Source organism: Oncorhynchus tshawytscha, linkage group LG03 (assembly GCF_018296145.1).
Source record: "Oncorhynchus tshawytscha isolate Ot180627B linkage group LG03, Otsh_v2.0, whole genome shotgun sequence".
Classification (NCBI taxonomy): Eukaryota; Metazoa; Chordata; class Actinopteri; order Salmoniformes; family Salmonidae; genus Oncorhynchus; species Oncorhynchus tshawytscha.
The window spans coordinates 43,736,634-43,760,779 of record NC_056431.1 but is presented as its reverse complement, the minus strand read 5'-3'; the positions used below and the strand labels follow the sequence as shown (position 1 = coordinate 43,760,779).

General features: G+C 40.5%; 1 protein-coding gene across 5 annotated transcripts in view; it reads right to left on the bottom strand.

Annotated features, from left to right (window-relative positions):
- The window catches only part of myo3b (myosin IIIB), a 111,647-nt gene that overhangs the window by 65,416 nt on the left and 22,085 nt on the right, over positions 1-24,146 (bottom strand). For all 5 annotated transcript variants that reach the window (XM_024405025.2, XM_024405032.2, XM_024405040.1 and 2 more), the window contains 15 exons: positions 23,148-23,213; positions 16,017-16,172; positions 12,394-12,478; positions 12,171-12,287; positions 11,964-12,068; positions 11,708-11,791; positions 11,310-11,512; positions 11,109-11,207; positions 10,868-10,982; positions 9,048-9,174; positions 8,669-8,879; positions 7,688-7,835; positions 5,662-5,815; positions 3,443-3,531; positions 3,186-3,315 (listed from right to left, as the gene is read on the bottom strand). In XM_024405025.2, coding sequence (XP_024260793.1) covers positions 3,186-3,315; positions 3,443-3,531; positions 5,662-5,815; positions 7,688-7,835; positions 8,669-8,879; positions 9,048-9,174; positions 10,868-10,982; positions 11,109-11,207; positions 11,310-11,512; positions 11,708-11,791; positions 11,964-12,068; positions 12,171-12,287; positions 12,394-12,478; positions 16,017-16,172; positions 23,148-23,213 — 1,889 coding nt within the window. The remainder of the gene's footprint in view (positions 1-3,185; positions 3,316-3,442; positions 3,532-5,661; positions 5,816-7,687; positions 7,836-8,668; positions 8,880-9,047; positions 9,175-10,867; positions 10,983-11,108; positions 11,208-11,309; positions 11,513-11,707; positions 11,792-11,963; positions 12,069-12,170; positions 12,288-12,393; positions 12,479-16,016; positions 16,173-23,147; positions 23,214-24,146) is intronic.

Here is a 24,146-nt window from a genome sequence, read left to right as displayed (position 1 = left end):
TATGCACAACATTGGAACATACAGACTTGTCTGGTACATGAATAAAAATCATTTGCAATAAATTAAAATCAGTCTCTGTGATCACTTTCTTCTAGGAAATTTGAAATGTAAGCTTGTGTGTATACAATGAAAGTTACATAGGCCTACATACAGATGATCATTTTCTCTGCAGTAAATTAAGGTTGCCACTAAAAAGAGTTGACTACAATGAGACATGGCTAACATCACAGAAATATAGATAAATATACATTATGTTAATAGTGTTTTAGTATCCGTGCCCATCTATACACTAGAGACTACTCTCCCATCCAATAAAAATATGCAAGTTAGGCAATTATAAATTACACACCACTTTACTTGTCACATTTTCACCAATAAGCCAAGGATACCTACCTAATCATTCAAAATGCACACAGATGATCCTGACCCCAGTCATGTTCATATTACTGGGTTATTACTGTACATACAACATGGTTTATGTATGTACATACTAAAAGACCTGTGAAATACATCATGCATATTAATATGGTGTGAGAAAGCAGAAATATAGTGACTTCTGAGGTACAGTAGATGACTATGAAGAACCATGCACCATAGGAATAGAATTAGACCACTATGCCCTGCAGTCTGGTCTGGCAGAGTGAGGGCTGTCATAAGGTGCCATGGTTGTGTGCACTGTGCTCTGCTGACGCTAACCCTAAAGATACATACAAATCCTCTGACCGCAGGCCTCCCAGGCCTCACCGGACCATACACAGCTCAGCCATTTCAAGCACTCTGATCTGAGGGATCTGGGAAAGACCCTGGCTTAGAGGAATTTGTCCATGCAAATACATCCCATTTCCTCTGGCAAAACCCCACCACATGCCCAAACCTCAAGGACCCTGCCTGATGAGATTATTCTAGGCACAAGTGGTCCAACTATTCTGGCAAGGAAAGCTTTTCACTTTTTGGTTCCGCACGACTCTCAAGAAACTCTGCGTGTAATCACATCTTACTTATCAATATGCAACATTTCAATTTATTTCAACATTTCTAGACCAGTCCCATTCCCAATTAGTAATATTTACTGTCATTTTCCAGGCAGTAAAGTGTTCACAGTATCTTCAATCATTTTGTATCCGAGATATCATTTGATAACAGTAAGGGTCACTTTCTTTGGTTATCTTGCCTCTGAATTATAATTTGATATTCACATTTGATAAAACAGATAAAATATAGTCAAGTAATCTCTATGCCTGTATGTGTGGTGCCTCGTTCCAGACCCATCAATGTCCTTTAATCTCAAAAGTTAACATGAGGATCAACGAGGCTGACACCTAGTGGTCATAAAAAGAGCCATCCGGTTGGTACAGTATTCACAACTTGGCAGCATAGAACTAAACCACCCGGGTTAAATAGATTTTCATCTGATCCCACAGATAGCAGTAATTTCACAGATAACACTGACTCTATAATATGAACTAAAATGCAAATTAAATTCCCCCAGATTTTACCCTGAAGAATCAAATTATCATCTTCCTCTGCTATTTTTCACTTAAAAGGGAACTCAAGCTTTTCCCACATGATAAGCAGAAGTAGATTGTCTCATAGCTGTTATCTTACGTGATCATCTCTACCCTCACGAAGTGTCAAGAAGACGGGACCTCTTTATCAGAGGGATGGTGAAGATTGAGTGAGGGCACCCTGTAGACATTTTTTTAAAGAGATGAGTTACGGAGGAAGATTCCATAACTGATGTACTAGACACCAATAACTCCCGAGTGGCGCAGCGGTCTAAGGCACTGCATCTCAGTGCAAGAGGCGTCACCACAGTCCCTGGTTCGAGGGTGTTTTACATCCGGCTGTGATTGGGAGTCCCAAAGGGCGGCGCACAATTGGCCCAGCGTTGCCCGGGGAATTGTAAATAAGAATTTGTTCTTAACTAACTCGCCTAGTTAAATAAAGTTAAATAAAAAATACTGATAAAATAACAAAAACAGACAACAACAACAGTGGCTAGATTACAACTACACAGCAATATAACACTTTTACTGCAGTCAATCATGAAAATCTCAACTTAATACCTATTACCTACTATGCACTTGACCCAAAGACATTGCTGTGAATATGTCCCCTGTATGTTGTGCTGTAGACAAGAAAGCCTTCGGATGAGCTGAACCAAATTAGAGGCTTTTAGGCCTAATTGACACTATGTCTGTACCCATGAATGGTGGACCACATCTCTGCTGTCACTCATTACTTTGGAGTACCAAAGCGCAGAGAATTCTTCCCCCGTTTTCATTCTACTGAATTAACTTTCAAATGGTAGTGTATTTTTCTGCAATCAAGTAAAGAGTAGGATGGCCGTGGGCTCACCTTTTGCACTACCTCCCATTATTAAAACCTAGAGATAAAACACCAGGATTTCTAATGGAGGCTAAACCAAGGTACACATCGTAAATTGGAGCTGCTCTTAATTCGACTATAACTGAAAGCAGTCATAATATGACTTAACTTAAGAAAAGTATGATGTGCTGCATCTGGTAATTGAACACATCCATTAGCATTCCGGCTCAGCCAAGTGACCACGGGCACCAGCCACGGCTAATGACGAAGATATTACCACCTTCAGTTAACTGCATGGAAAAGACTGGAAAGAAGAGTTGCTTTTATGCTCTCTAAATACCGTTTCTTCATCTCCTGGGTATTTGGAAACCTTATCACAAAAATATCCCTCTGCTGCACAATCTGTAGATAGCAGCAAGCAGCAGGAAACCAAACGGGACAGCTTAGTGAAAATAAAAACAGAGCCCTCCATGGAGAGCTGAGCCTCTCAGGAGATAATGGAGACTGGAGATTTATTCACACACAGTATCGGATCGCAGAGAGAGAGAGAGAGGGGATTTGAGTGGAGGACCAGGACGCTGTCGCGTCCGGAGAGTCTTTAGTTGTTTTTTTTTTACCTGAATGTTTATGGAGACATGAACCCTAGGAACAAACACACACAACACCGCCATCGGCTCCCCAATAACTTTCTACCACAGTGTTAACAGAGTGAAGATAACTTAGTTGTTTGTACAAAAAAGGGAAGTTTCTAAGTTCCTGTGTGGAATATGGGGCAGTAGTGTAATAACAGTCCAAAGGAGTAAACTGCTGATGATAACGAATTCTACAACACTTTTATCACAAGTCTTGACACCTACCTGTTTTTGTCAATGGACTTGAAAACAGCTGCTGCAGAAGTTTGTTCTCTGATGTTCTCAGAACCACAACAATGTCTGCAGGGAGTGTGTCTCGGTTCTTCTCAAGAAACCCGTTCACATTGTACAACACCTGTGTGACAGACAGCACAGGGACAGTCAACTCAAACCACACCTGACAAAAGACGACCTAACCAACTGTATCAGTGGGCAAACAGCAATGAAACATACTGATCCATACATACTGCGGTGATCTATACCTTGCCAGCATAATGCTGAATTCCAAAGCAGAGCTCAAAACGTTTTGGTCTCCAGAAGTACTTGTAGCGGAGATTGTCCTCAAATTTATCTGAAGAGAAAACATATTTTGTGGACAATATAAAAATATATGTAAACTGCTTGATCCAACATAGATACTTGCAGAGCCTTCTATGTAAGGCTTCTTACTAAGACTTTGGTTGTTTTAGCACACATGGACTTGAATCGGTCTGCTTGTGAGGCCATGTGTATATATAGTCTCACAAGGCTATATACAGTTGAAGTCGGAAGTTTACATACACCTTAGCCAAATACATTTAAATTCAGTTTTTCACAATTCCTGACATTTAATGATTGTAAAAATGACCTGTCTTAGGTCAGTTAGGATCCCCACTTTATTTTAAGAATGTGAAATGTCAGAATAATAGTAGAGAGATTTATTTATTTCAGCATTTCTTTCTTTCATCACAATCCCAGTGGGTCAGAAGTTTACATACACTCAATTAGTATTTGGTAGCATTGCCTTTAAATTGTTTAACTTGGATCAAATGTTTTGGGTCGCCTTCTACAAGCTTCCCACAATACGTTGGGTGAATTTTAGCCCATTCCTCCTGACAGAGCTGGTGTAACTGAGTCACGATTGTAGGCCTCCTTGCTCTCACATGCTTTTTCAGTTCTGCCCACACATTTTCTATAGGATTGAGGTCAGGGCTTTGTGATGGCCACTCCAATACCTTGACTTTGTTGTCCTTAAGCCACTTTGGAAGTATGCTTGGGGTCACTGACCATTTGAAAGACCCATTTGCGACCAAGCTTTAACTTCCTGACTGATGAGATGTTGCTTCAATTTATCCACATACTTTTCCTCTCCTCATGATGCCAGCTATTTTGTGACATGATGTGACATGACAACATCATGCTGCCACTGTTTCATCAGAGCAGAGGACATTTCTCCAAAAAGTACAATCTTTGTCCCCATGTGTAGTTGCAAACCATAGTTTGGCTTTTTATGGCGGTTTTGGAGCAGTGGCTTCTTCCTTGCTGAGTGGCCTTTCAGGTTATGTCGATACAGGACTCGTTTCACTGTGGATATAGGTACTTTTGTACCTGTTTCCTCCAGCATCTTCACAAGGTCCTTTGCTGTTGTTCTGGGATTGATTTGCACTTTTTGCACCAAAGTACGTTCATCTCTAGAAGACAGAATGCGTCTCTTTCCTGAGCGGTATGACGGCTGCGTGGTCCCTTGGTGTTTATACTTGCGTACTATTGTTTGTACAGATGAACATGGTACCTTCAGGCGTTTGGAAATTGCTCCCAAGGATGAACAAGACTTGTCGAGGTCTACAATTTTTTTTCTGAGGTCTTGGCTGATTTCTTTTGATTTTCCCATGATGTCAAGCAAAGAGGCACTGAGTTTGAAGGTAGGCCTTGAAATACATCCACAGGTACATCTCCAATTGACTCAAATGATGTCAATTAGCCTATCAGAAGCTTCTAAAGACATGACATCATTTTCTGGAATTTTCCAAGCTGTTTAAAGGCACAGTCAACTTAGTGTATATAAACTTCTGACCCACTGGAAATGTGATACAGTGAATTATAAGTGAAATAATCTGTCTGTAAACAATTATTGGAAAAATTACTTGTGTCATGCACAAAGTAGATGTCCTAACCAACTTGCCAAAACTATAGTTTGTTAACAAGAAATGTATGGACTGGTTGAAAAACTAGTTTTAATGACTCCAACTTAAGTGTATGTAAACTTCCGACTTCAACTGTATATATACCCTGTAAACACACTCACGCTACATTGACACTCACATAAAACCTACACACATTCACATACACTACATATGCACACACATAACAGACACACACATACTGACAAAACACACACATTTACACTCATAATTTGCTGCTGCTACTCTGTTCTTAATTTTACTCTTATTATTATTATCTCTCCTGATAGCTAGCCACTGTACCCTGCCTTCATGTACATATCTACCTCAAATACCTCTTTCTGCACATTGATCTGGTACTGGTACTGTATATAGATCCATTCTTGTGTAATTTATTCCTCATGTGTTACTATTTTTCTTTTTATGATTATTTTTTAACTCTGCATTTCTGGGAAGGGCTCATAAACAAGCATATCACAGTTAGACTACAGCCATTGAAAACAGTGTATGTGACAAATAAAAATGGATTTGATTTGTCTTACCCACTAGGGTCTGGTCGGTGGCCTGAGGGAAGCGGCTCTCCTCATCCAGCAGAGAGAGCAGGCCCATGGGCTTCTGGAGGAACATGTCCAGGATAGGACGGTTGTCTTCATACTCCACCAGGCTGGCATCCACCCCCTCGCTCTGGTACTCCATCTAATTAAAACACACAGAATTTAGAACATTGCACAGTTAATGATTTCACTAAATAACCCAATTAAACAATCTAGGCTAAATAGGACTTGTGCATGTTTTTTATTTAAATTCAGTCCTTAAAGCAACAGCACCACTGTGATGCAGAGACACTCCAGTTATGATTTCTGAAGTCAGTCGCTGAAATTATACAGAACTGTTCTGAAATAACAGATAGAGCCACGTACTAATTCATAATTTAGTTCCATTTGCAAATAACCCAGAGTCATATCACATTATTGCATCTGCTTAATTTAGATCAAAAAGTTATTTAAAATATATATTTTACTAATAAAGTGGAACCAATGGATCTAAACCGTCCTCATGTTTAAATCATTAACTTGGAATAATCAGCTTCTGTGTACCACTGGATTGAAGCCATTTCCACATTATAAAAATCCCTTTTCCGCTAAGCACTAGCGCTACATCGAAAGCAACTAATACTTCTACGTAACAAATCATGCAGGAAAGTTGCCTAGCTAAGAACCAGGAATTAAGTATGCCTAGTTAAGCCTTGGTAAAGTAAATATACAGGACAGTTTCAGAACACAGCCCCAATATAGTTCAGTTCTTCTCTATTCATTAGACTGAATAAAGTGATCACTTTATAAATACCAACTCTCTCTGATTCCCTTGAGAGGAATTGCTAAAGAGCCAACATTAAGACAAAAGGACACAAGAGCAAAAAGTGCTCTTGATTAATGTCTATACAGTGTTGTCAGTGAAAACGAAAAGCTCCCACACTCCAGGGTAAAAAGCTTAATTAAATCAATTAAAGATGCACTATGCAGAAATCGCTCAGCCATTTCCTGGTTGTTAAAATTCTAATTGCTCGCCTAATTTAAGTTTATGTGACAAAACAAGCAAGTATAGCGTAGAGAGAGTATCATTGTACCATCTAAACCACTATTAAATATATTTTCCATATCCCAAAATATTGTATTTTCAGCTGTTTGAAGCTGGTGAACAAAACCGAAAGCAAAAGAAGCGAAAATGAAACTTAAGCATGGGAAGCATTCAAATAGCGCACATAGAACAGATCTACCGCTTCTTAGACTTGCTTTCAATGAGAATGACAGATTTATAACACAGATTTCTATGTGAATTTGCTCAGGTTAACATCATATAAACGGGCCTCCCGGGTGGCGCAGTGGTTAAGGGCGCTGTACTGCAGCGCTAGCTGTGCCACCAGAGATTCTGGGTTCACACCCAGGCTCTGTCGTAACCGGCCGCGAACGGGAGGTCCGTGGGGCGACGCACAATTGGCCTAGCGTCGTCCGGGTTAGGGAGGGGTTGGCCGGTAGGGATAGTCTTGTCTCATCGCGCACCAGCGACTCTTGTGGCGGGCTGGGCGCAGTGCGCGCTAACCAAGGTTGCCAGGTGCACAGTGTTTGACACATTGGTGCGGCTGGCTTCGGGTTGGATGTGCGCTGTGTTAAGAAGCAGTGCGGCTTGGTTGGGTTGTGTATCGGAGGACGCATGACTTTCAACCTTCAGTCTCTCCCGAGCCCGTACAGGAGTTGTAGTGATGAGACAAGATAGTAGCAACTAAACAATTGGATACCACGAAATTGGGGAGAAAACGGGGTAAAATTTAAATTAAAAAAACATCATATAAACACTATAAAGATGAACAAGCCGGCATGCTATATCGCGACTTTAAATATACAAAATGATGCTCAACAAAAATGGTCAACGTGTACTACACACAACAAAAGGATATTTTCAGCTAAATCTAGTATACCTTCAATTTTCACTGTTAATGGACTTACTGGAGTTACAGAAACAATTAATCTAGATTCTCTAAAACTTGAGCCACACCATCTGCAGGCTCACCTGTTCCAGGGCAAAAATGTGTTGGTTGAAGTAAAACTGAATCTGTTCATTTGCAATGTTGATGCAGAGTTGCTCAAAGGAGTTCTTCTTGAAGTTCTCGAATCCAAAGATGTCCAGTATTCCCACATTCATCCCACTTTCTGCCACACTTCAAAGGGGAAAACCGGGACAGACAAACAAAGTTAATCTTGTGTGGAACTGTGTGAACCACATTGACTTATGAAACTTTAATGATGAAGCAAGTCCAACCCAAATACAGAATATTTTGATCTGAATGGTCAATTCTACTGTTACTGGGGAGTCCTAATGAACTTTTAAACAAAAGTGCTGAAAGTTCAGAGATCCTTGACTATGATCAGTTAATCATAAACTGTTAATTGCTGGGCAAGGGTTGTACAAACAGATTGATATTTAACTGTGATCGACACAATACTTAATTTAGGCCTACACTATATACAGAGCTTACAACACATACGCACAGAGTGATTTCACTTTTTATTGCTAAGATCGAGTGACATCATTTCCCATAATCCCTTTCATTAACAAGACATTCGAGGTCACCTTTTGTCTTGGTTAACAGGTTATTAATGGCAATAACAGAGTGTACAGATGACTGAAGTGGAAACAGACCCTGTGGGCCTTCTATACAGCTCAGAGAGAGAAGATGACTCCCTGACAGTCCACGCTCACATTTATGAGGGAATTATTTTGGATCAATGAGCAAACCTTTACAGTCTCTCTGAAGTCTCTTTAATCATCAGAATATTATTTCCTCAGCACGTAACTCTGCATAAAACATTTACTCAACTTATTTTTCTCCCTTTCTTGTCTTGTGATGTCCATTGCTATTCTACTCCACGTGTTTGGTTCTCTACTCAGACGTAAAGGTCACTAGAGCTTGATAATATGCAGCAGCATCCACACACACGGTAGTGTGAAGCACAGTGCAACAACCAAAAGACAAAGAGACCTTACACTTACCAGATATTCATATCAGGCTGCAGGAGGGCATTGATGCGGTTGACTATCCAGCTGAAGAGGCGTCCGTACAGAGCCTTGGACATGGCGTCCCGGACATCGGTGGCTTTGTCTACAGTATTGGTGCGGATGATTGTCTCTCCACGGGTCACCACACAATGGGACGTCAGGGCCTCCGTGAGCTCCTCGGGGCCGATGCAGAGCAAGGCCGCAGCTGAGGGACAGGGCAGGTTCATGTCACAGTCACACAGAGTAGCAAGGAAACAACCATTCATCCATATTGTGTAAATACAAAAAGAGGTGGGAATGTTACTATCACTTCTTAACCTGAACAAGAACAAAAATAGTGTTTGCTAATAATACTGAAGTACAGTTGTTTTACCATTTTCCAAGGCCTCAACATTAGGCACTTCACTTTTATCAGTCTGGTGTTGGGAAGTAATGGCAGTGAATTCAATATTTCCTGTATTCAAAATGGCGCAGAGAATTCTGTATACAGAATTGACCTCCTGTTAAAAAAGGGAGCACAGAAATCAGTGTACAGTGAGTGTAGAAATGCTATGGATATTTAGATACAGTACCAGCCAAAAGTTTGGACACACCTAATCATTCAAGGGTTTTTATTTATTTGTAATATTTTCTACATTGTAGAATAATAGTGAAGACATTAAAACTAAAAACTCAAATAACACAAATGGAATCATGTAGTAACCAAAAAAGTGTTAAACAAAACACATTTCATATTTTAGATTCTTCAAAGTAGCCACCCTTTGCCTTGATGACAGCTTTGCACACTCTTGGCATTCTCTCAACCAGCTTCATGAGGTAGTCACCTGGAATGCATTTCAATTAACAGGTGTGCCTTGTTAAAAGTTAATTTGAGGAATTTCTTTCCTTCTTAATGCGTTTGAGCCAGTTGTGTTGTGACAAGGTAGGGTTGGTATACAGAAGATAGCCCTATTTGGTAAAAGACCAAGTCCATATTATGGCAAGAACAGCTCAAATAAGCAAAGAGAAACGACAGTCCATCATTACTTTAAGACATGAAGATCAGCCAATCAGAAACATTTCAAGAACTTAAAGTTTCCGCAGTCGCAAAAACCATCAAGCGCTATGATGAAACTGGCTCTCATGAGGACCGCCACAGGAAAGGAAGACCCAGAGTTACCTCTGATACAGACAATAAGTTCATTAGAGTTACCAGCCTCAGAAATTGCAACCCAAATAAATTCTTCACAGAGTTCAAGTAACAGACACATCAACTGTTCAGAGGAGACTGCATGAATCAGGCCTTCATTGTCAAATTGCTTCAAAGAAACCACTACTAAAGGACACCCATAAGAAGAGACTAGCTTGAGACTAGAAACACAAGCAATGGACATTAGACCGGTGGAAATCTGTCCTTTGGTCTGATGAGTCCAAATTAGAGATATTTGGTTCCAACTGCTGTGTCTTTGTGAGACGCAGAGTAGGTGAATGGATGATCTCTATATGTGTGGTTCCCACCGTGAAGCATGGAGGAGGTGTGATGGTGTGGGGGTGCTTTGCTGGTGACACTGTCTGTGGTTTATTTAGAATTCAAGGCACACTTAAAAAGCATGGCAACCACAGCATTCTGCAGCAATACACCATCCCATCTGGTTTGCGCTTAGTGGGACTAACATTTGTTTTTCAACAGGACAATGTCCCAACACACCTCCAGGCTGTGTAAGGCCTATTTGACCAGAAAGGAGAGTGATGGAGTGCTGCATCAGATGACCTGGCCTCCACAATCACCCGACCTCAACCCAATTGAGATGGTTTGGGATGAGTTGGACCGCAGAGTGAAGGAAAAGCAGTGCTGAGCATATGTAGGAACTACTTCAAGAATGTTGGACAAGCATTCTACGTGAAGCTGGTTGAGAAAATGCCAAAATTGTGCAAAGCTGTCATTAAGGCAAAGGGTGTCTCCTTTGAAAAATCTAAAATATATTTTGATGCGTTTAACACGTTTTGGGTTACTACATGATTCCATTTGTGTTATTTCATAGTTTTGATGTCTTCACTATTATTCTACAATGTAGAAAATATTAAAAATAAATAAAAACCCTTGAATGAGTAGGTGTGTCCAAACTTTTGACTGGTACTGTATGTTCTCAGACAAGGCAAATAAAAATAATGTTCACACATTTGCTTTTAAATGAACAGAGAAGCTGTACCTACCTCGTCAGTGAAGCCAATGATGCGGAAACAGTCCTGAATGGCATCAAACTGCTCCTTGTACAGTTTACTGGAGACAATGTCCTGCATCACTTTGCCATGTTGATTTTCAATATATCTAGACAGAAACACAGTTTTCAGTGCCAGTTTCTGCATTAGTCAAGTGATAGGAAATAACTCACTATATTCAGTCTGTATTGAGGTGCCAAGTAATCAAAGCCAAGTAAAGTGATGAAATGCTAACCTGGGGGGTTTCTTGTCAGGTAATCTGTACTTCTTCAGCTTCTCTTGGTGATACAGACCAGCATAGATGTAGTAGAATATGTGGAAGTTTTTCTCTCCCCTAAGAGCATAAAGAGAAATGGTTAGCCATCTAGCCAGTTAACTTCAATTGAGGATAACAGTTGTGATGAATAATATCCCTAGCACATCTTTCCATTCTTACGTGGCCTGTTTGATGACCCTGGACTTCTCCAGCAGGTACTCTGAGATCTTGGCCCCCATGACGGCCCCGGTGGGGGTAAACTTCATCTCCAGGTACTTCCCAAAGCGACTGGAGTTGTCGTTAATGGCTGTGCACGCGTTGCCAAACGCCTCCACCAGGGGATTCACCTGGAGGATCTTCTCCCGCAGCGTCCGATTGTTTGCCTGGGATCACAAAAAAAAAAACATTTTGGGGGGGTGGGGGCATAACTCCCTCCAGAGACAACACAAACTAGATGTGTAGGACTGAATCAATCAGTGTCCAGTCTGTCCATTCAATAATGAATTCAACTGAGGTTCAATATTTATGAACATGAAGATGGACTGACAGCACCAGATTTTTTAGTAAACAAGCAGTACCTTTCCCAGAAAGGTGAGATGCTGGACAATCAGATGGGCACTCTCTGTCTTCCCAGCTCCACTCTCTCCACTGATGATGATGCACTGAAATATAGGGACACAACAACTTTGTCATCGGGATGTTTTTAACAAGCACATCACTAGATCTTTAAACAAGAAAATGTTTTTGTTTAATGCCAATGATAACATTATCCATATGAACCGGCATATCACTAAATAGGAATTCCTCACACAAAGTGTATCCCCACTCAAGTACCTGGTCTTTGCAGAAGGTCACCATGCCCTGGTATGCTGCATCAGCAGTAGCAAAGATGTGGGGAGGATTGTCTGCTCGCTTCACCCCATGGTACAGCTTAGAGAACTGTGAACAGACACCCCACATTAGAATATCAATACCGTTCTGTCTTTACAGAGGTGTGAAGAGGAATTATGGCACACAATGGCACTGCCGTAGCAAACAAACCTGTGGCGAGTAGATGCTTAGAGTTTGAAAAGGATTGAGAGCGATGAGGATGTCTCCAACGTATGTATATATCTGCAGCTCGTCATATCTCTTCGAGAGGTGTTTGATGATGGTCTCCTGCGGAGAAGAAGAACACATACAGTGGGTACTGTGTACAATACCTACATTATTCACATACCATCCTCTAGTCCAACAACAACGAAGTCAAAGTATGAAATCTTACCTCATCTAAAAACTCCAGGTTCACCAGATCATCATCGGGACTTGTCTCTATTATGAGTGTTTTACGAGTATTGATTCTTTCATGCCTGTTGGAGTAAAGGAGATAATACTGGGTTAGAAAGCATTACAGTGACGAAAGAATACAGATACATTACTAATACTAATCTGGATATAAAATCAATTCATCTAGATGGGTTGCCAGTTGGCCCATAAGGGTGTTCCCCAGGGAGATCTCCACCATTATCACAGGCTGTGATTGCTCTTCATCTCCGTTTGACCCATCACTCTACAATGGGGCCTACCGGTCAGAGGTCAGCACGGAGGCAACTGCCTCATTGGGATTATGCAAACCCCCAAGGGCCTATTGCGGTGATGTTTGTTTGTTGGTGTGTGTGTGTGTGTGTGTGTGTGTGTGTGTGTGTGTGTGCGCATGTAAGCGAATAGATTAATCAGCACTTTTGTCAAGAACATCAAGCTCTAAAATAACAGTTATCACCACTTAAATATTGCACCCAGAAATTCCAGTCAAGTTCAGATACCAAACCTAACATGAACAATGAAATGGACCAACATCTCAGTCACAGAGTGTATCTATTCTATGATAATAAATAATAGATACACTGAGTGTACAAAACATTTCCATGACATAGACTGACCAGGTGAACCCAGGTGAAAGCTATGATCCCTTATTGATGTCACTTGTTAAATCCACTTCAATCAGTGTAGATGAAGGGGAGGAGACAGGTTAAATAAGTATTTTTAAGCTTTGAGACAGTTGAGACATGGATTGTGTATGTGTGCCATTCAGAGGATGACAAGACAAAAGATTTAAGTGCCTTTGAACGGGGTATGGTAGTAGGTGCCAGGCACATCAGTTTGAGTGTTTCAAGAACTGCAACGCTGCTGGGTTTTTCACACTCAACAGTTTCCCGTGTGTATCAAGAATCAGGCTGTTCTGAGGGTAAAAGGGGATGCAACTCAATATTAGGAAGGTGTTCATAATGTTTTGTACACTCAGTGTATATGAAGTGAATAACATAATAGTAAATCCATCCTACGAGTGAACAATGATTTCCCATTTTGGAAGATTACATATCACAGCATAGGCACAGACACATGCATACACACACACGATAACATACGTACTATACACACACATACACATGGATTTTGTGTTGTAGATATGTGGTAGTGGAGTAGGGGTCTGAGGGCACACACTTAGTGTGTTGTGAGATCTGTTATGAATGTATTGTAATGTTTTTTTAAATTGTAGGACTGCCTTAATGTTGCTGGACCCCAGGAAGAGTAGCTGCTGCCTTGGATCCATAATAAACACAAATATTCTGAGTAGAAATCCTACAGAAGTTCAACAGGGAAACATAATGTCACAACTGCCAATGGAGCACTGTGTAGTTTGGAATCCTCAACACGTTCTTCTCCAGAGACATCCCTTCTGAAAAATGTTAAAGGCCCTCAGCTTGTACCTTCTCTTACTTCGGAGCATGATCCATGTTGTAAACCATTCCACCTACTTAAATCTGCCTGTCTCCTGTCTGTGCACTGTGCTGATCTTTGGCACCAGTGACTAAAACTGGGAAAGCACAGTTCATTTTCCTTCAAGCCTCTAATCTCATTATGCACTTTCACTGTGGACAGGGACATAAGATCACCATCTCACCACACACACACACTGGAGTAAACACACACCTGACATCTCATTCAATGGCATGTGCACTTAGCTCTTTTCTTTAGGGACATGGAAAAGTATTCCACAAACAGATCATTGGGGAAATAACAAGGTAAACAGATTAGTTTTGCAATCACAAACAACAGATTTGGAATAAAAGCTCATGGCATACCAGTTATAAATCATTCAAAATTCTTAATTCAGTGATAATGCGACCTGCAAGGTTGAACAGTTAGCATTTTCCACAAGTAAATCAATCGGAGACTAATGTGTTTTATTCCCTCATTGGTTTAATCATATGGGTGGAGGGCTGCTCTGTTCTAAATGCTCCTCGTTGTCACACTGTTAAAAGATCCATTGGGATAAAAAGCTTTTCTTAATCTAATCTTGAGTCAGCACAATCACTCATATCAAATTAGTTCCACTCCCCTAACTTCTCTTTAATCACATCATTTTCATAACTTCGGCTACACATCATACACTATATATATAAAAGTATGTGGACACCCTTTCAAACTAGTGGACTCGGATATTTCAGCAACACCCATTGATGACAGGTGTATAAAATTGAGCACACAGCCATGCAATCTCCATAGACAAATATTGGCAGTATAATGGCCTTACTGAAGAATTCAGTAACTTTCAACATCAGTTCATAAAATTTCTGCCCTGCTAGATCTGCCCTGGTTGACTGTAAGTGCTGCTATTGTGAAGTGGAAACGTCTAGGAGCAACAACGGATCAGACGCGAAGTGGTAGGTCACACAAGCTCCCAGAACTGCAGGGTGCTGAAGCGCACAGCGCAACACTCACTACCAAGTTACAAACTGCCTCTGGAAGCAATGTCAGCACAATAACTGTTCGTCGGGTACTTCAGAAAATGGGCTTCCATCGTCAAGCAGCCGCACACAAGCCTAAGATTACCATGTGCAATGCCAAGAGTTGGCTGCAGTGGTGTAAAGCTCGCCGCCATTGGACTCTGGAGCAGTGGAAATGCGTTCTCTGGAGTGATGAATCACGCTTCACCATCTAGCAATCTGACGGACGAATCTGGATTTGGCGGATGCCAGGAGAATGCTACCTGCCTGAATGCATAGTGCCAACTGTAAAGTTTGGTGGTGGAGCTATAATGGTCTGGGGCTGTTTTTCATGGTTCAGGCTAGGCCCATTAGTTCCAGTGAAGGGAAATCTTAACGCTACCGCATACAATGACATTCTAGACAATTCTGTGCTTCCAACTATGAGGAAACATTTTGGGGAATGCCCTTTAGTGTTTCAGCATGACAATGCCCCCATGCACCCAGCAAGGTTCATACAGAACTGGTATGTCAAGATCGGTGTGGAAGAACTTGACTGGCCTGCACAGAGCCCTGAACTCAAACCCATCGAACACCTATGGGATGAATTGGAACGCCGACTGCGAGCCATGCTTAACCGCTCAACATCAGTGCCCGACCTCACTAATACTCTTGTGGCTGAATGGAAGCAAGTCCCCGCAGCAATGTTCCAACATCTAGTGGAAAGCCTTCTCAGAAGAGTGGAGGCTGTTATAGCAGCAAAGGGGGGACCAACTCCATATTAATGCCCATGATTTTGGAATGAGATGTTCGACGCAGGTGTCCACATACCTTTGGTCACGTAGTATATCTGTTACACTAGTTTGGACGGACACAACAGTTGAAGGAAATGAAACCCTGCCACCCACTGGTGGGAAAACACATCTCATCTCAGCATTTCATCCAGGTCACTCTGTCTTGCTCCATAGCATTGTCACTCCACTGTATATTAATTAATCAGCAATATATAAAACATAATTTGATTGATAGATTTAACAGATGTCATCTCAGAGAGATACATCAATGAGATCTGCAGAGGGGATTGTTTCAGAATTCTTTAACTGAGAATGTTAGCATTTCTCTGAGTAGACGACACACTTACTTGGTCTTGAGTTTGCAGCCCAGGTCTTGTTGCTCGCAGATTAGTGTGGACAGCTGTTGACCGAGAGCCATTTCTTTGCCATGGGCCTGCTTAATGAAGGGGTGTTCCAAGAGGTGGGTCACAGACGGACGAGTCTCAAAATCCTTTATCAGACACCTGTGTAGCGAAAGAACACAATTACAACATCATAATAAATTTTTTAAAAAGTCAAAGTACAACCTTTTTTGGGGTTTAAACCCTCTGTTCACTAATTCACTGTTTACTAATACCTGAACATTTTACAAAGCAGATTTTTCTGGATTATCTCTGACACAAGTGTGTTCAGTAGGGTGCTTCTATGGAGCTTCTCATCAGTGCTTCTGTGTCTGGGTGACTGACCAATGTGTCCCCTCTGTGAGCACCACATGGTCTGGTCATCACCATGGCCCCCAGTGCAAACAGGTCTGTTTCTGAATCGCTCCTATCTGCTCCTTGCAGTGTTTACTCAGAGCCCACTTTTTGTCATAGTGTTCATATCCCAGCAAATCGGGAACATTCCCAGAACATTAGCTAATATTCTCATTAAGTTCTAGTTAGGGTTTTATCTAACATTAGGATGATAACATCCCCAAAACATTGTTTTTGATACAAATAAAAAAAATCATTCTCAATTTTTAAAAAAATAAAATATCCTTGGAATGTTCTCTTAACATTCACTAAAATGTTGTGCACAACGTCTGTAACAACTGCCACAGAACATTTCCCAAACGTTCTCATTAGGGTTCCAGTCAATGTAATAACACAATGTACCAGTAATGTTTTAGAACATACTGCTGCAACAAAATGTGAGAGCAACATTCTGGGAACATCAGGCGTATGTTTTATACAAACATTGTATAATCATCAGCACAACTGGACAGTTTTTGTGTTATGAAAATAACATTTGCAGCAACATAACGAATGTTCTGGGAACTTTCACAGAACCAATTTTGGTTAGCTGGGATGTCACTATTCTACTGCCTTTACATTATGATATAATCAATATGAAATATTTTCAAACCAGAGGCAATACATTGTTGTTCAAATAACTTTATATCATAAGTAAGATATTTTGTAAAATGTGTAGTCCATGGACATAGTGTGATACCGTTTCAAATGGTGAGGGTATTTAAAACAGCTGCCTAGCACTCAATTTGAAATGTATGTTTTTTTAAAACAAAGTTATTCTGAAAAGACGTTACCATTAGTCATCGCACTGTATCTATCCCTTCCATTCAGAATATCCATCATTCCGTACCTAATCTAAACACTTAAATGCCTGAATATGTTTTGGTGTACTGCAACACAACAATGCAGGCAGACGAGAGATAAGAGAATAATACCAATCTGACTCCTGCTACCTAATCTAGGCTGAAATTCTGCTTGCTCTTTCTATCAGTTTTTATGCTCTGGAAATTCATTCATAGAATTAATTAGTGTCAGGACATTAAGCAGAGGCTGCAGCCATTAGCTGAGCTGTGCAGCCAGGATGCTAAACATCAGGCCACTTTGTTATAAAAGGCAGCTCTTTTGGCTGCACAGGGACAGACACTGGTGATGCATTTATTATCGAGAGCAATGACAGTAGTTACCTACCCACCCGCACACACACTGGTCTGGCTGAGAGCTGGAGAGTTCTCACAAACAGCCTGCCAGGCCTGATAACATTGTCCATGTTCCACACATTGTAGCCTGGTGGGCTTTGTTTGAGGAGATTATTTCTGATATCATACAATCCATTACCTTATACTCATGAGAGAGAGCGAAAGATTTAAAAAAGCACCCAATAAAATGCATTGTATCTGAATATGGAAAATGGTCAAATAGAAGAGGATGCATTACTATAAGACAGGGATCATCGACTATTTACAGCTGCGGGCCGATGTTTTCTTGAGCAGATGGTCAGTGGGCTGGAAAATCATTACAAATAATTTGTAGACCGTAAATTGATGGAAAGCCCAAACAGATATAATATTTCACTAAAACATAATAATTTCAAACCTTGCTTACAATCTGAACAGGTTTCCAAAATGTAAATTACTTGGAGCTGATTTGCTGGTGTTTTTACAGTGTTTTATGTCCCCCATCCCCCTTTCTTAAATTTTTGGCTCAGAAAACATGGCGAGGACAAATAAAATCGCCATCAGTTGGGGAACCCGGCTATAAGATGTTTCATTACATTTTTTGGGACGAATCAAGTAAAGGTTGTATGAGCTGTGTTCTCCAAAAATGTTCTCTGAGTTTTTTAAGAGAAGCAATAAAGACGTCAGCATTCTCAATAAAGGAAAACAATGAGGATCTTTACAATAAACAAAAAGTATTCACACCTCTTGACTTTTTCAACATTTTGTTGTGTTCAGGGGTTGGAACCTGTTCAGGGAACAGATCCAAAAACCCATGTAATTTTTCAAGAAACAGAAACGGGAACGAAAGTAATCCGTACTTAGCCTCCCGAGTGGCGCAGTGGTCTAAAGGCCTCACTACAGATCCGGGTTCGATCCCGGGCTGTGTCGCAGCCTGCCGCGACTGGGAGACCCACGAGGCGGCGCATAATTGGCCCAACGTCATTCGGGTTAGGGGAGGGTTTGGCAGGCTGGGATGTCATGCACGAGCTCATGCACGCTGACTTCGGTCGCCAGCTGTACGGGGTTTCCTCTGACACATTGGTGTGGCTGGCTTCCGGGTTAAGCGAGCAGTGTGGCAAGACGCAGTGCGGCTTGGCGGGGTTGTGTTTCAGATGATGCATGGCTCTCGACCTTCACCTCTCCCGAGTCGGTACGGGAGTTGCAGTGATGGGACAAGACTGTAACTACCAATTGGATATGATGAAGGGGTAAAAAGTACCAAAAAATATCTATAAAGAAAGTGATCCATACTGTTCCGGAACAGAGACATTATTTTAAAAGCATGGGAACCGGTTAATAATATTATTTTACATTCCAGGCAACAAAGCCCTCACTCACTCGGTCACTCAGAAATGTATTCCAGTGTCTGCCTGCAAGCTGAATATCTTTGCCAGTGTGTGTGTGTTTAGGCTACCTGCCCCTCCCCCTCAGAAGCATAGGCCTCTGTACTGACATTACAAGCGCAATTCAGAAGATAGGAAAATATGTTTCAAATTAGCTAGAGAAGAATGGGTTAACTTTTTCAATGCTAGTTAAGAATATTAGGGATCGGCGTCCCCTCAACGGGACAGTTGTAAATCATGCAGCGCCTTGTGTCACCATCACAGATTTTAGAGAAACAACAAATGTCGGTACAGATAAGTGTCTTATATCGGCTGAAAGCTTAAATTCTTGTTAACATAACTGCACTGTCCAATTTACAGTAGCTTTTACTGCAAAAAATACCATGCTATTGTTTGTGTAGAGCTCCTAACAAAACACTTTTTTTTACCGCGATAGGATTGATAAATTCACCTCTGAAGGCGAAATGTGTACTTACATTCTGAAATGTTCCTCTGATTTATCATCCAAAGGGTCCCAGAGATGACATGAAGTGCCTTTTGATTAGATAAAATCCTTTTTCATATCCTAAAAAGGTCTATGTAGCATCCACAATCGATTTTGTATTTCCACTCGTTCAATTTGCAAAGAAAGGAATCTCTGAAAATCTAACCCTAAACGTTGTTTCAACCAGACAAATCACGTCCGTATGTATTCCTCAGAGATCCTAGAATGTAACCAGACTTCACTATATCATTAAGGGTGTAGTATATCCTATAGGACGCCATATTTGGTCAGAAAGCGACGCCTTCATGGCACACCGATGACGTGGGCAGTCTTCACTTGAACAACTCTAACTTTGTCAAATAAGCACCAATCGGAGTCAAACGAAGCTAGCTAGATAGCAAATGAGTTGGGCTTTACGGGAGTATCTGGAAACCATGTATCAGTCGCAAAATGTAGCTACTAACCTTGTGCGACAGCATGCCTTTTCCTTTTGGACAAAAATTATAAGAATATTCAGTTATGAATGTATGAAAACTGGTTGTTTTGCAAATCTTGAACTTCAAAGTCCAAGTATACAGATTTGACGATATTCTTGCAGAAAAATGTAATATGAATTCAATTGTCTCCTTCACGATTTGCCCAAATGTACCTGAGTGACTTCACACTAAATGTCATGTAGTTTGCTTATACTTCAAGTTATCCATCTGAAACGTTGCACATATACTGCTGCCATCTTGTGGACACCATCGGAATTACAAGCAGAGTGATGGCTAGAACTGGGACCTTTCTCTTGCATTTCAAAGATGGTGGTAGAAAAGAAACGGTTGTTTTTTCTTTGTATTTCCTTCTACCAGATCTATTGTAATATATTCTCCTACATTCCATTCCCATTTCCACAACCTTCTAAGTGTTTCCTTTCAAATGGTACCAAGAATATGCATATCCTTGCATTCAGGGCCTGAGCTACAGGCAGTTAGATTTGGTATGTCATTTTAGGTGAACATTTTAAAAAGGGGGGCTATCCCTTAAGAATACTATCGGTCTAGTTATTAAGTTTCCCGATTTATTAACTACAAAAAGGTAAGAGGTGTCTTCAATTCTGGTGCTGCTCTGCACACACGAGTGTTAGCAAGCTAGATCAAAGGACATTCAAAGTTCCTCCATAGAAGCCGCTCATCGTCAGTATAATTATGTGGACATAGCTAATTCAGATAATGCATGTCATAACAAGATGCCCAGCACTTCAAGCCTCTTCCTCAACCCTCTCTTAGGTCATGGCTAGAAGGGATCCAGCTTTTGTCAAATTAAAGTCAAAACTACAAATTAATTAAAAATGAAAAGCTGAAATGTCTTAAGTTAACAAGTATTCCACCTCTTTGTTATGGCAAGCCTAAAAAAGTTCAGGAGTAAAAATATGCTTGACAAGTCACAATATTTGCATGGATTTTTGAATGACTATCTCATCTCTATACCCCACACATACAATTATCTGTAAGGTCCCTCAGTTGAGCAGTGAATTTCTAACACAGATTCAACCACAAAGACCAGGGAGGTTTTCTAATGCCTCGCAAAGAAGGGCACCTATGGAGGGGTAAAAATATTTTTAAAATCCCTTTGAGCATGGTGAAGTTATTAATTACACTCAGTTGTTGGAGAGGAAGGAAACAACTCAGGGATTTCTCCATGAGGCCAATGGTGACTTTAAAACACTTACAGAGTTTAATGGCTGTGATAGGAGAAAACAGAGGATGGATCAACAACATTGCAGTTAATCCACAATACTAATCTAAATGACAGAGTGAAAAGAAGTTAGCCTGTACAGAAGAAAAATATAAAAATATATGCATACTGTTTGCAACAAGGCACTAAAGAAATACTGTAAAATAAAAAAAGCCTAAGCAATTCACTGTTTGTCCTGAATACAAAGTGTTATGTTTGGGGCAAATCCAATACAACACATTACTAAGTACCACTCTCCATATTTGCAAGCATAGTGGTTGCTGCATCATGTTCTCGGTATGCTTGTAATCGCTAATGGAATAGTGCTAAGTACAGGCAAAATCCTAGAGGAAAAGCTTTTTACTAGACACTGGGAGATGAATTCACCTTTCAGCAGGACAATAACTTAAAACAACAGGCCAAATCTACACTGGAGTTGCTTACCAAGAAGACAGTGAATGTTCCTGAGTGGCCAAGTTACAGTTTTGACTTAAATGTATGTGAAAATCTATGGCAAGACTTGAAAATGGTTGTCTAGCAATGATCTCTTAGAGACTTACCCAGAATGACTCACAGCTGTAATCGCTGCCAAATGTGTTTCTACAAAGTATTGACTCAGGGGTGTGAACACTTATGCAAATTAGATATCTATATTTAATTTTCAATACATTTGCAAATGTTTATAAAACACGCTTTCACTTTGTCATTATGGATGAGAGAGAAAAAATATTTCATCCATTTTGGATTCAGGCTGTAACACCACAAAATGTGTAATAGGTCAAGGGGTATGAATACTTTCTGAATGCACTGTAAAATGAGAAATCAGCTACTCTAGGGTACCTGTAACACAACAACACCAGCTATTTGTTACTGTTCATGTGGGCCTTGAACCATCTCCTCAGCTCTCCAAGCTTCACCAAATTATTAAATTACAAGCCACACAAAAAAAAGGTACAACATCTTAAAGCAGGGCTTTCCTACATGCATTATGGAACAAAAAGGCCTGCATGATAGGCCTTATGACAGGGGATCCATTCCAAGCAAAGCTTTAACAATATTACACCGCAGGAGTGTACAGGTCATACAACTCTACATTGGACTCAGCTACACCTTCTAATCCATCTCTGACAGACCTGGTGCTATGATAAATGCACAACTAACACAAATAAATGAGTCTATTACCCCTAATGGTTATGGGTTCACAGCTGTACTGTTTGATGTTTCCATTATTAATAATGAATTAATAACCACTGCCTTTCAATCTATTCCACCACTAATAATAACCCAATCCCCCCCCACCCACAAATAACCCCAGAAGAAATAGATTTTTTCTCTCTCATTTACTTGCACTGCATGGTAGATATTAAGGTTGTATATTCAGCGAGACTATTATGGGCCAATGTTGACATGATTTGTTTTCCACACTGGAGGGACTGATTACTTATCTTGTCCTAAAGATATAACTGATAAGTCAGTAGAATGAGTTTTTTCCTGTGACAGATTTACGCAAATGAAAACCGAGGAAATGGGAGGAAGAGAAAAGGGTTGATACAATCTATCTTAAAAAAAAGATCAATTTCTAGTCCTTTCCATTTCCAGTGATCAAAGGATGCCCAGAACCAAATGCGTAACCAGTGCATTCTGCCCCCTTGGCCAAATGGGAAAAGATTGAGGTCTCGCCATTGAAACCCATTCAAATAGGCTTGTGTTGTTTAAAAAGTAACAATGAATATATTTTGTTGTCATCACCATTAACCAACTGCATTAGAGCCAGTTGGTTGCAATCCCTTCAAAGACTAAATAAACACAAATAAACATGTATAGATAAATTCTCCCACTGGATTAGACCCAACAACTTCATTACTGTGTAAGTAAATGTAGAGGAAGACATTCATTTCAGCAGGAAGCAACTTCATTGTCATAGAAAGAGCAGGTTACTCACTGGGCAATGAAGTGACTGAAGCTTCTGCACCACTCCTCTGGGTTGCGTAACGTAGGGGAAGGGTTTCTGAAACGAACACACAACACAAAAATCATCATTCCTGGATATGCAGTTTATTTATTTTTATTTTTTACATTGAACTGAAATGTTTAAGTTACTGATGGTGTTGTTGTCGGCCTAAACACGATAGTTCTCATGAGACTGGAGCGTCAGAATGGTTGGGTATAATCTGAGTGCTGAGTATAGTCAGTGAAAAATGATAACAGCTCCTCAACTGTCTGACAGGTAGCATCTGCCAACAGGAGCCAAAATTATGGGAGCCAGTAATACCTCTGTCAGCAGCATTTAAAGAGACCATCTATAACGAGGCAAGCACCTCAAGACTAGTTCAGTGGATGATATCGGGACGGAGCCATGGCAGTACCAAGGCTCAACAACAGGGCGTTGCCATTCTTCATGTTCAAAACATGCTCATCAAAGAAAATAAAGAAACAATGTAATGGGGAAGATAGTGATTAAAGTTATGATTTTGCTCATACTGTCCATTTGGATAGGGTGCTTTTGTACACTTAAGCTTTCAAACTGAATTTTCAAAGTATCATCAACTCATTTCTAAAATGCAGCCAGCTTTGTACATCTAAGGCATGCAAAAAACAACCAAGAACAAATGGTTCTAATTTATATGATAAGAAAACATTATCAATAACAAAGCTTTATGCTACACACATATGGGAGCCTATTAAATGAGGAAATGTGTCATTATTCCCAGCACTAAGTCACGCACGTCTGTGATAGAGACTCAGAGTCAGACAGACAGTCCTTTCTGAAGTGCAGATCAAAGACTAGTAATGGACTGCTTCAATGCAAAATATAATATGAGCCTGCAGCAATGCTCTTGCCTTGATGTTGTACCACTGCACTGCTTATATATTACAAAGTCAATACACCAGCACATTGGTGATAACACTGTCAAGTACCCTCATTGTGCTTAGAAAAATC